Source organism: Eublepharis macularius, chromosome 1, assembly GCF_028583425.1.
Source record: "Eublepharis macularius isolate TG4126 chromosome 1, MPM_Emac_v1.0, whole genome shotgun sequence".
Lineage (NCBI taxonomy): Eukaryota > Metazoa > Chordata > Lepidosauria > Squamata > Eublepharidae > Eublepharis > Eublepharis macularius.
This window is the reverse complement of record NC_072790.1, coordinates 189,756,708-189,769,291: the sequence shown is the minus strand read 5'-3', so window position 1 is coordinate 189,769,291 and position 12,584 is coordinate 189,756,708. Positions and strand designations below refer to the sequence as shown.

The window sequence follows — 12,584 nt, the reverse complement described above, 5'->3', positions numbered from 1 at the left end:
GTAGCAATGGTTTTCTAACTCTTCCCAAGTCTTATCCCAAATAAAGTCCAGCATCTCAGGAAAGTCAGGGCAAGAGGTATTTGTACGTGCTTAACCTTGTAAATGGCTGCTGATAGATATATCCTCCTTGAATCTCAGTGAGAAAGGCAGACTATGAATGAAGTAAATACTACTATATAAAAGGCTAACCGGGTTCCAGAAAACTTACTTCCTACCCTGGTGTGCCTCCAGAGGGCGCTGCTGTGGAGGGAAGCCCAGAAGAAGCAGCCCATCCCTCCAAGAGTGCGCTGCAGTGGGACGCCTAGGCTGAGAGCAAGGGCAGCAATGCCCCCCCCCCGCCTTCACCCAGCTGGGATCAGGAGAGGAACAGGTGGCAATGCCTGCCCCCCCCTGCCTTCACCCAACTAGGATCAGAAGTGAAGCAAGTGGCAATGCCCGCCCCCCACCTTCACCCAGCTGGGATCAGGAGTGGAGCAGGTGGCAATGCCTGCCCTCACTTCAGCCACCCAGGATCAGGCGCAGAGCAGGTGGCAATGCCCAACCTCTGCCTTCACCCAGCCAGAATGAGACATAGAGCAGGAGGCAATGCCTGCCCTCACTTCAGCCATCCAGGATCAGGTGCAGAGCAGGCGGCAATGCCCACCCCCCTTTCATACAGCAGGAATCAGGTGTGAAGCAGGAGGCAATGCCCACCCCCTTCACCCAGCTGGGATCAGGAGCGGAGCAGATGGCAATGTCCACCCCACTGCCTTTACTTAGCCGGGATCAGTCATGGAGGAGGAGGCAATGCCCGCCTGCCCACCCTCCCCTTTCTAGAGCTTGTATTTTTTCCCACAATGGGCTTTGCTCCTAGTAAATAAATGTTTATCTTAAAGCATCATTTCTCAGCTTTTAACAAATTATCAGTTTACTTTAAAAAGAACCCTACATTATAGGCCTTTCTCACAAAAAAGCTACGAAGCTAAAAAGTTACACTGCAGGTGAAATTGAGACTTGCAATGACAGGGCTAAATTTCACAGCTGCTAAATGCAGTACAAAGCTAGGGCTGCGTCGACTGCAGTAATTTATATTTTTATGCGAATCACTCAAATAAGTCACTTTCCTAATTGCCATCTTGTCTGACAGAGAATCTTATGAATACACACTGTCATTGAATGTGCGATGAGGCTGTTGACAAATAGCAGCATTATTTCATTACATTAAATCTTACCTTCAAACTAAGAGTTTTCCACCTCATTTGTCAATAAAAACTGTATACAGACTCCCACTCTCTGACTACACTATTGATCCAACTCCTAAACTGCAACTAATATGACCATTAATCTGCAAATGACCATAATTTTAAAATATTTCTGACAAATCATGATAGGCCGCTGTTCAGAGTTGCTCATCATTGTCAGGTAAACAACCACCCACTTGTAGCTGAAACTAAATGGATTTGTTGTAAAGTAGCATCAAATCATTCAATCAAATGAGTCTCCAAAAAGGCATCTAATCATCCCAATAAACTAATATTTGCCATGCAGATTATGATAAATGATAAGAATAAAATGCACAAGAGGAAACTCTACAAGCACCGTCCTCAAGCTTTTTATTGTTAATTTTTCAGATAAATATATGGAGCACTATACTGCTGGATGTCAACATACACCAAGGAATAGCCAGATACTACAGTGTCACTGTGCTAAGTTGGCATTAAAATACATAAAACCCCTGGATCAGGCTGCATCATTACAATATGGCTCAGTGGTAGAGCATCTGCTTTGCACATATAAGATCCCATGTTCAATTTTCCAGCATCTGTGAGACCCTGGAGAGCTTCTACAAGTCAGAGTAGACATACTTTACTCTATGTAAGGTAATTTCATATGCTCTGGGAGTGTTCAACCTAGAACCCATGCAACCACACATTTTAAAGCTATTCTAAAGACCACTGGTGCAGCAACTTATATTTACATAATACTTTTTCAAAGTGTTTAAAGCATGTCACATATATTATATTAGTAAAACTTAGAACAGCCATTCATGTAGGCCAATATTATCCTTAATTTTCCTACTCTGAATTACCTTCTCTTCCCTCAGAAAGCTCCTGGACAACTTTTAGCATCCTGTGAGTAACTAACTCTGAAAATCAGGCCTCCTGTAATGCAGAATTGCAATTGAAAATGATTGGGTTGGCCTTCTTCCTTTTTCTCCAACTTGACCAATAATCAGACAGTGATGTGGGACAATGGTATTGGCTCCCCCCACCAATAGCACCCCCCCATACTCATCAAAGCACAAAGATCCAATATCTACTCAGAGGTGGGCATTGGGCCAACCACAATAAAATCAAATTCCGGGGCACATTTCCCTTTGGCCCATTCAAGAGACACTGAGTATTGCTTGTGGAATGTGCCAACTGGGAAGTGCCAACCTGCAGAGCTTTTGGGTGCTGGTCTGAAGAGTCGGCCAGTCTAATGCAAGGAACACTGACCAAGTTGGACTAGTCCAAGGAACACTGAGATGGGTCAGTTAGGGCTAATTAGATATATTTCTGCTTGCTTGCTTCTCACTTCTATAGCATCCTTTTGTATAATCCTCATATCATTCCCTCCCCCTTTCCTATTGTTTGTTGTAAACATGCTTTGATGGATTGAAGACGCATTTCAAGCTGTTCTTTTCAAATTCTTTTCTTTTTTGTTAGCTAAAATCTTCACATGAATTATCAGCCTACGATCCAATCCTCTGGAATATGAGTGGATTTGTGATGCTACTCAATTGTTTGCAAACTGTTTGGCTGATTGCTGTAGCATAGTGGTTATAATTCTTTTACTGTCTGGGACAGGTTCCCAACAAAGCACTGCTAGGCTTAATGGGGAACGGCTTTTCCAAGGACTCCCTCTGTTTGGAATTAAACCCTTAATGACTTGGATGGGAGTAGGCTATCAAAACCCCAGAGAAGCCAATCTAACCAGGACGAGGGTACCAGAAAAGTCCTCCACCTCATCCTGTCCAGTCTCTTGCCCCTAACCTAATAAATTCATGCCTAGCTAGCATTTGAAATAGGAACTTCCAGCAGATAGCTCATTCTTTTAACTACTCTACTACAAAGTTCTCCAAAGGTATTGTTCTGATTCTATATACACACAGGACAATTCTAAAATTCAAGGGTAAGTGCTGCTATTTGATATCTAATAAACACTTAGCAGAAGAACAATAAATACAAAAAAGACCCTCCTCCGAGCTGTACCAGACTCTATAGCAATCCTTCTGCAAACCAGCAATCTTTGGAATGACATGCTGATGATGCCTCATCCATGCCAGCCGTATAAGGAAGCAACCCAGCTGTGCACACCACCAGCGCTGACATGCCTCTCTGATATCACTTTGCTCTCACCCACATGTAGAACATAAGGGAGGGAACAAAGAGAACGAATCCTCTCACCATGAATTGAATCCAACCAACTCTTCCACTAGTGAAAAAGGGAGGAAGGGGTCTCCTTTGACCACCCCTAATGCTATGCTGGGAATCATGGAATCTGCATGGACAAAAGCCATGAGGTACAGGGTTATAGTAAGAAATAGAACTGAGTGAGATTGAGTGACAAAGCTGGCTGGATCCAACCCCATTGTAGGAAGGATCATGGAATGAAAACTAGAAGCCCTGCATAAGCACATTCCAAGAGCTCCGCAGAAGTGATTTTGAATTTCTTCTTGCAATCGCATTTCCTTTTGGAAAGGAAATGCGCTATGGTCACTGTGAGTACATCACCCACTTTTCCACTGTTCACTTGGCAGATACAACCCCAACAGAATGTCCAAGGCCTCCATCACACAAGGGTTCGAGTCTTGGGGTAAGGAGCTAATAAACATTTGCTTTTGTTAGGCAAGGTGAATGTAGATCCTAGGGCAACCCTAGGAAACACACAGCAGGACACCAAAGAAGGCATTACTGCCATCTCTTTCACTGGGGAAAAACATCTATGTGGCAAACAGGAAGCATGAGTTTGACTCCCACCAATGGGGATGTGTTGGCAAGAACGCAAACTCACCAGCAACAACTGATCAGCTGCAATACCAAAGGGAAAAGGCTAGACTACAGCTCACACCTCACACATTCAGAATTCTTCTAACTATTCACCCAACTAGGAACAGTGCTGACAGTAGGATTGCCAACTCTGGGTTGGGAAATTTCTGGAGATTGGAGGGTGGACCCTAGGGAGGATGAAGTTTGTGAAGGGAAAAGACCTCAGTGGGGTATAATGCCAAAGAGTCTACCCTCTAGCACAGCCATTTTCTCCAAGTGAACTGATCTCTATTATCTGGAAGTCAGTTGTAATTCTGGGAGATCTCCTGGAAGCTGGCAAACGTAGCTAACATACACAACCTCACACAATTTATGTAGGCAGATGATTTGTGACAAATTATTGGATGGTTGTCATAGTCAGTGCTCAACATAAACTCTTTTGAATTCAACTAAAATATATCTTATGACAAACTGTTGCAGTTAGATTTTACAATATTCTGAAAGAGAGATAGAAAATGCATGTCATTTGGAGTTACCTTAAACTGTGGATTATAACATAGGCCTCCACAGATATTTTCATGGATATCACATTCCAGGGGTAGACATGCCCCTACAGTTTGATGAATCGGTAGCTTCTGTGCCACAATGCATCGTTTCAGAGATTTGCGCAATAGATCATATCCTAAGATAATGCCATTTGGTTGTCCAGGAGATGCCCAGTTAATCTGAAGTGACCTACAGCAACAAAAAAAAAATTAATGTGTAAAACTTTTTAGAACATGCGCTGCAGCATTCTGCACCAGCTGGAGTTTCTGGGGTTTTTTCAAGGGCAGACACATGTAGAGTGCATTACAATAGTCTAGCCCTGGGGTCACTGAGCATACATTCATGTGACCAGATCAACCAAGTCAAAGAAAGGAGTCATCTTCCAAGCTAAATGAAGACTGAAGGAAGAATTTTACAGCTGAATTAATTTACTTCTACAGCAACTCCTAGACTCTTAACTGAATCACCAAAGGGCAGCTTAACCCCATCAAAAGAGGGAAGCATGATGCCCTTCAAGACCACCATCCTCCCAATCAGCATTACCTTGGTCTTGTCAGGGTTCAGTTTCACCTTGTTCACCTTTACCTATTTAACAGCAGCTGGCCACTGGCTCAAGACTGCTACAGTAATGCTGGGAAGTTTGGACAAAGAAATATAGAGGTAGGTGTCATGAACAAATTAACATGAATTAACATGAATTATTTCTCCTAAGGCCTTTATACTTTTGTTGAATGTGACATGAGAATTACTCAATGCATGTATCTAAAAAAATCAAGCTTCCACTGTATGTGAATTGTACTGTGTTCACTGTAACATGACAAGGGATACAGAGATTAAGTAGTATGAGGAATAAGGCTGAGCCTCAAAGAACCATGCAAAAGAAGTCCCATGCTGATGACAACCGGTCTCCACCTATGACCCTTTGAGTCCGAACTCTAAGGAAAGATTTAAACCAATCCAAAACGTTCATGGATACTCATGTATACCTGCAAATATCTCAACAAGATGACATGGTGTATTATATCAAATACAGCAGATAGAAGCCCTGGAGCTGTTCTGAAACCACTCTTTCTATTACCTTCCCCAGAGAGGCTAATTAGAGATTGGGATAATAATTGTCTGCAATATGTTTCTGTAGCAATGGTTTCTTAAGTAGTGGATGAATAAACACCTCTTTTAATGACTGAGGAAAAATGCCTTGAATCAGTCATGAATCATTGATGTGATCCTTACAAGATTCCAGTAACTAGGATGGTTGAGTATAAGTGGTGGCCTTCATAGATCTTAAGATCCTGTCAATATCCCTCATGGTAAATGAGTTGAAATAATCCATAAATAGACCAAACAGTGCACTGGACACTTCTACTGCCTGAGTGACATTTCAACTTTCATCCAAATCAGAACGTATTTGAGAGATTTTCAGTGCAATCCTATGGTGAGTTACTCTAGTCTAAGCCCGTTGAAGTCATTGGACTTAGAATGGAGTAACTCTCCACAGGACTGTACTGTTAATCATACAAAAACTTTGTAAATGTGTTACAACTAATTCACCTTTTAGGAACCACAGAAAAAATACTCTGGTCTGGAAATTAACAAGTTTCGAAACAACTGTGCCATTTGTGAATGAACTGACACAATGTTTGCAGAGAAATAAGATATCTATTCTTTGCCATGACTGCAGTGTCACAGAACTCCTAGTGAGTTTTATATGACACTCTGTTAATTTCATTCTGAGAGCAGAACCACAAGTGACAAAAAGCACAGATTGGACACTTGTCAGCTTCCCTCAAGTTTTGATGGGAAATGTAGGCATCCTAGTCTTGCAGCTTGGCTCTCTGTCTGCTGTCCAATGGACTTTTCAACTGTCACTTGTCCAACATTCCACCAAGCTGCCTACATTTCCCATCAAAACTTGAGGGAAGCTGACAAGGGTCCAATCTGTGCCTTTTGTCACTTGTGGTTCTGCTCTCAGTCTTCTGCCAGCACCTCTCTAGACGTTACTCTGTCTTCTTTAAGTCACCAAGCTCCGTAGTAAACCAAGGGGGTGGACTCTGGCTTGAGGATGGGGGAAGAAGACTATCATCAGAACTATCATCTGGAATCCTAAAATACCTCTGAGCATTCTGGAATCCAGTAGGATCCATAAATTTATGTGGATAGACTACTTTAACTGGCCCCTAACACAGCAAAGGGTTGGTGCACATTCACCTGCACCTTGAGGAGATAACATTCAGACTATGGCACAGGCTGAACCTCCTGGTCTGAATTAAACCTTTCCCTAGAGGCTCAGTATAAAAGAAATTAAATCCAAAGTATGCCCTTTTCCATGTGTTGAGACTGTTACATGACCTATGATGGCCAAGGAGGCCACTAAATCCTAGCTGATCCAGACAAGGCGCCATCAGCATGGATGTTGAAGTCCTGCAGAACAATAATTTGGGGGGACTCCAACACCAAACCCTATATCACTTCTGCCAGCTCACACTATCCACTTAACAGTCAAACACGGTGATTTCAGAGATTTTAGAAAATAGCTTTGGTGGACATCAAAATCCCTGTGAAGCCAGTTATATGAGCCCAAGGGGGCTTAGGCTGTTTTTTCTCAAAACAAAGTGAAATATGTCAATGGGCTTCCTCAAGCCATGTGTGTGAGCCTGAATAGCTGTGTGTAATTTCCACGTTCAACCTAGGCAATCATAAGCAGAACACAGATCAGAAAGTGGATCTTCCCCAATTACTCTTTTTTGATGCAGCTCACTACACTTGACTCTCAGAAGTGGTATGGGATGTGGCACCAGGAAGTGCAGTGAGGAGGGGTAATTGAAGGGTACTTTCATATGAGTGGGGCATACTCAACAAAACTGAGGTGTGATTTCTGCCGATTTCTCCTTTGCACTGCAGCTTCTGGTACCAATGATATTTTGGACAATCACATTTTTACATCTGATTTTGAACATGTATTCCATTTGTTCTGCAAATTGTGCATGAATTAAAGTGTAGTTACATATGCAGTTCCTGCAAAACAATGCAAAATTTCTCTAACTTTTCACAGATGTTTTCATCTCCATGATTTATTAATTACATTTACAGTCTGCATATCTTCTCATATTGCTAATATGAGAGCTACATACTGCCTGCTCTGTTGAGTCTAACATAAAACAGAACAGACACAAGTTTGTCAAAATTAGGGCTCTCAAAATCATACTGAGTTTAGTGAGAGGATCAAATATACATATAAATCTCTCCCACTGAAACAGTTGGAGTTTAAAAAGTGCTTAACATGGGCTGGATTATGTCGTATGTGTTATTCCCAACAACATGTATTTTAAAAAGCACAACAGCCCAATTACATGGCCATTGTCTGAATACTTGGTGACATTGCAAATTAACATTCATTTAAAGTTATAGAGTTATGTTCAGACAGCAGCAGCTGAGATAAACTTTGACATCCTTAAGGAAGAGAAAAAGAGTGAACTATTATTTCACTACTTTGAGGTATAAACAGAGGAATACATAACAATAACAATCTGTAGAAGAAGAACGAATATGTAACCTGTGAAGGGATAACTTCACAGGTTACTTGTAAAGTCACCATTATTATTCTGAAGTCTTCATTTGACTTGCTGAATTAATGCCACAGTTGGAGGATTCCTGTTTTATATTCACTGCATAGTCAACTCCAGGGAGAAAAATCCTTATATATAAATGATAGTAGTGACAAACATATAAAAACAGACACACATACAGTAAAGAAGAAAAAGAGGTCTTAAACCTCACAGTGGTTTGAAGACTTGATATATAAATCAATGTGTACTACATTGGAGCTAAATGGATGATTGAAAAACAGAAGTATTGCTCCCATAACACCATTGACATGGTGTCTTCCCTGTCGTTTGTTAAGCTTGCTTATCATATGAAATTCACAGGAGTAATCCTCACACCACTCCCTCAAAGTAGTCCTATTGAAAGCAGCAGTAATTATAAGCAAGCAACTGGAAGATTGAAGTGGTCTCTATATATCATATGGGTTGGACCCAAGCTATGGGGTTGGATTTATGAAGTCCCATGCTGGTTCAGACAGACCAATGATCCACCCCTTGTTTATTATGAACTGTCCTGTCTAGTTTGCTTTTTCTTGTCACCAACAAGATGCCTACAAGCAGGACACTGCCAAGGCCTCTGTGTTACTGTCCTCCAGTACTGCTTTTCAGTGGATTGCTATCTCTAAATATGAAGGGACCATTTAGTCATTTTAGTTAAGAGCCAGCTAACAGCCAGTGATGGATCTATTTTCAGTTAATGAGTTTAGTCCCCTTTTAAAGCCATCTACATTGGTGCCCATTCCTACGTCAACTGGCAGTGAATTCCTCAGCTTAATTACTCATTGAAGAAGGAAGTATTTCCTTTTCTTTGTCCTGAACGAATGCCCATCAACTTCCTTAGGTGCACCCCAGTTCCAGAAACATGGGAGATGGAGAAAAAGTTCTCTGCATCCACTTTCACCACCCCCCATGCCTAATGCTATAAACCTCTATCATGTGCGCTCTGGGTCTTCTTTTCTCTAAGCTGAAAAGCCCACAACTATTTAGCCTTTTCTTGTAGGAAAGGTGCTCCCAAGTCTTAAAACATTTGAGTTGCCCACTTCTACATTTTTTCTTTAAAAACTTCGAGATATGTGACGAGAACTGTATACAGCATTCCAGAAGAGGCTGCACCATCATATATCTAATTCTGAACCTGGTCCCCAAGAGAATCAAAGACCCCAGAGAATGGGGCCAAGTACAGATAAAAGGTAATTTTCTATAGACCAGGGGAACTCTTAGATTTACAACCCCCCCCCCCCCCAAATAAATAATAAGGTTTTTAGGAAAGTACCATTAAGTTGTGAGATCTCAATTGCCATTTCATTCTCTTGCTGCCACATGAGCCAGGCACAGGGATGAGGAAGAGAAGAAGTTGCCACTGCATGAGCCAGCCAACCATCCAGGCAGGCAAGGAGGAGCAGTGGCATTGCCAGCCCCACCACCACTGTTGCAAGTGGGCAAGGAGAAGGAGCAGGAGTTGCTGTCCCCAGCCACTCCATAAGCGAGGGTAGAGGTTGCAGTGCTGCAAGTGAGTAGACGGGCAAGAGAATACAGGAGGGGGGAGCAGAAGCCACCCCCCCAGTTGAACCTCCTACTGCTCCAGCAGCTGCATATGCCAGACAGGTAGAGTTTGCTGCATGATAGGCAGGCAGGCTGGCCAGTGAGTGGCTGACTGAGCAACTGGGGGGAATGGAATCCCCCGCCCAGGACTCCTGCAGGTCCTCTGCTTGTAGATCTAAAAAGGAGAGTAGAATACTGGCCATTGTATTTTATCTAAACTACAAAGCCCAAACTCCTTAGCATGTATGGCTAAATTCAATGAGGTAATATAATTATACCTACTGATCTCACCACAGCTCTGTCTGGCCTCCAAGTGTTTTGTGTACTTAAACTGCATATCACACAATGTATTTCATTCTCAAGTTATGATTAAAATCCTTTCTCAAATTATGTAGAGAGGGAAATTCAGAAATGATTCTCTGGGCACAAGTGTCATTTAGAAACTATACCAAATGAGGCAGGAGGGAAGGAAATGGCCAAGGAGTGGAAGAGGTTGGCTCAGTCCATAAGCACTACATAATTAGGTGAATAGGTACAAAACTGTATAGCTTTGCAAAAATGCTGGGAATTGTTAATCTTTACTTTAAATGATGTGAAAGCTTGGTATTGGAACATTTTTAGGATAATTAACATGCAGTTTATGTTTCACTAAATGGAAATGGATTTTAAATATATACCAAAACCCTCCATTATTATAGTTGATATGCAGATTTAATTTAAACAGTTAATTGATTAATCACTTGAAAACAATATGATTATTAATCTTAAATTACTTAACAACAACTTTACTGTGACTGAATTACTATAGGAGCTGGTAAAAAATTATAGTCCCAGTTACATTTTTAGCTCCCTATGAACACTTGGAAGTAGTTGACAGGGCAGCTGAAGTAAATATACAAACCTAAAATTCTAAAGCAATTTTTAAATTATCTTTCAGCAGGATCATATCATCATGAGAAGGATAGTGGTAAATTTTGATGTACAGACTTTTTTCCTATCATGCTCCATATTTCATTTTTCTAATTCTTGTACAGCCTCTGATACCCTGGACCTTCATGTCTATTCTATATAATAAAAAAAAAACCAAAAAAACACCTTGTAAAGCAAGAATGCAAGAGCTTTTAGGGCATTCAGTATAAAAGAGTAGGATAAGTATCAGTACCGATAGTGGCTTCCATTGCAGTTTATTCAGAATTGATTATTAGTATGCATGGCGTTTATTCCAAAATCCTGTACAAGAAGCCTTAATTTACATTGATGTCTGAGGTTGCCCAGCTACCACTTCCTCTGCCTCTCCATTCCTGCCTGAGAGACTGTGCAGCTAGTTCTCCTTGACCTCTGCCCCAACCCTCATTTAAAACAGTGTGACAGGGCACACATGTCCTATCAACTTCCTGAACTCTCATGAGATTCCTTCATCTTGTGAGACCTCTCTCTCTCTCCTTCTAATTGGCTGCTGTTAGGGACCTCATCACCAGGAATTCCTGGGCAGTGCTGTGAAGAATGACAAGCTGCCATGGCAGCAACAGATGCTTTGGGCTCTAAGATGAAGACAGAGATCCTGATTACATGAAATGCCAGAGATCCTGTGTAGCTTTTCACACATAATGTGAAAGGGGGTAGGAAAAAGCCATGGGGAAAGCCAGAGCAGGGAAGGAGGAAAAAAGAGTGGCAAAACCCTTTTTCTTCCCATTCTGAGGATGGACAAAGGAAAACATTCAGAACAAATTCAGACACTGAACCCCACTACATCCTGTACTCAACAGCTGATGGGCAAAATGCATTTTGGTATTTATGGAAGCAACAGATCAAAACAAACATGATGAAAAAGATGGAGGAAAGCAGATCTGACACATGGCCCCCCCTGTAGTGCTACAATGTGAAATAAGGTTTGGAGGCTTTCATGAGATCGTTCACCCAATGATCTTGTTGAAACTAGTCCCACATGATGTCAGCTATAAAAGAATAATGTTCCGTTGGAAAAGGCTCCCAACAGCTGACATCCCACCTATAATGAACTTTGGACTGTTAGCAGTATCTTTTAACTGGTCTACGCAACTTGATCCAGCAAGCACAATACAATCCACTCTCTGTCAACAGTGGCATACTGTCTACTTGCAGTCTACTTGCTGTCTACTTGCAGCCATAGAAACATGTGAGTTTATTTAAATCATCTGCATCACTGGCCATAATTTAGTGTGATTACTGTAAAGATACAGCCTGGCAATATTCTCCAGAATGTCTCTGATCCAACTCCCCCCCACCCCGAAAAAATAATAATGAGAACAGTCACCATAGTTCCAATAAAAAGAAATAAGTTGCAGAGTATGTCTTGTTTTGCTGCTTTCCCATGTGACTTTCTTCTAGAAATCATACCTTTTCCCCACAGGCAGATATGTATTAAAATGTCTTCTTGTTTATACAATCTGTTATTTTCCCCTTGAACATATTCCTTGATGGAGGATAAATAAGAAAAATTCATATGCAGGCCAGCACCTGCTGAAGCTGTCGGCTGAGGTGTTTGTCATATTTCAATCAAAGCTGAAGTCAGCCCAGCCATTTTTATACTGCATAGTCACTATACACTCGAGGACCAGAATTAATGAATTAGCTATTGATTAAATTCCACTCTAGCAAATCCACCGTGGCAAATAAATGAACTACCCGGGGCACATGTAGGCCACAGCCAGACATGTCCGGGCAATCGATCAGTAGTTAGTATTCTTTTGGGATATAAGAACAGCTGATGATAATATGACATGTAAGGAAAGGCAATGGAGAAAGCCTGTTTCTGGCTGAACAGATCATAAAAACTGGGAGATATTTCAGATCTTCTTGCATTCATGTGTTATGACATTTTCTGTATATAATAATGAAGACATGC

The 12,584-nt window shown here is 41.5% G+C and overlaps 1 protein-coding gene across 1 annotated transcript in view; it reads right to left on the bottom strand.

The window, feature by feature from the left end:
* The window catches only part of USH2A (usherin), an 843,391-nt gene that overhangs the window by 229,327 nt on the left and 601,480 nt on the right, over nt 1–12,584 (bottom strand). Inside the window, exon 47 of the mRNA XM_054970549.1 lies at nt 4,547–4,745. Within this exon, the coding sequence (XP_054826524.1) occupies nt 4,547–4,745 (199 nt within the window). The remainder of the gene's footprint in view (nt 1–4,546; nt 4,746–12,584) is intronic.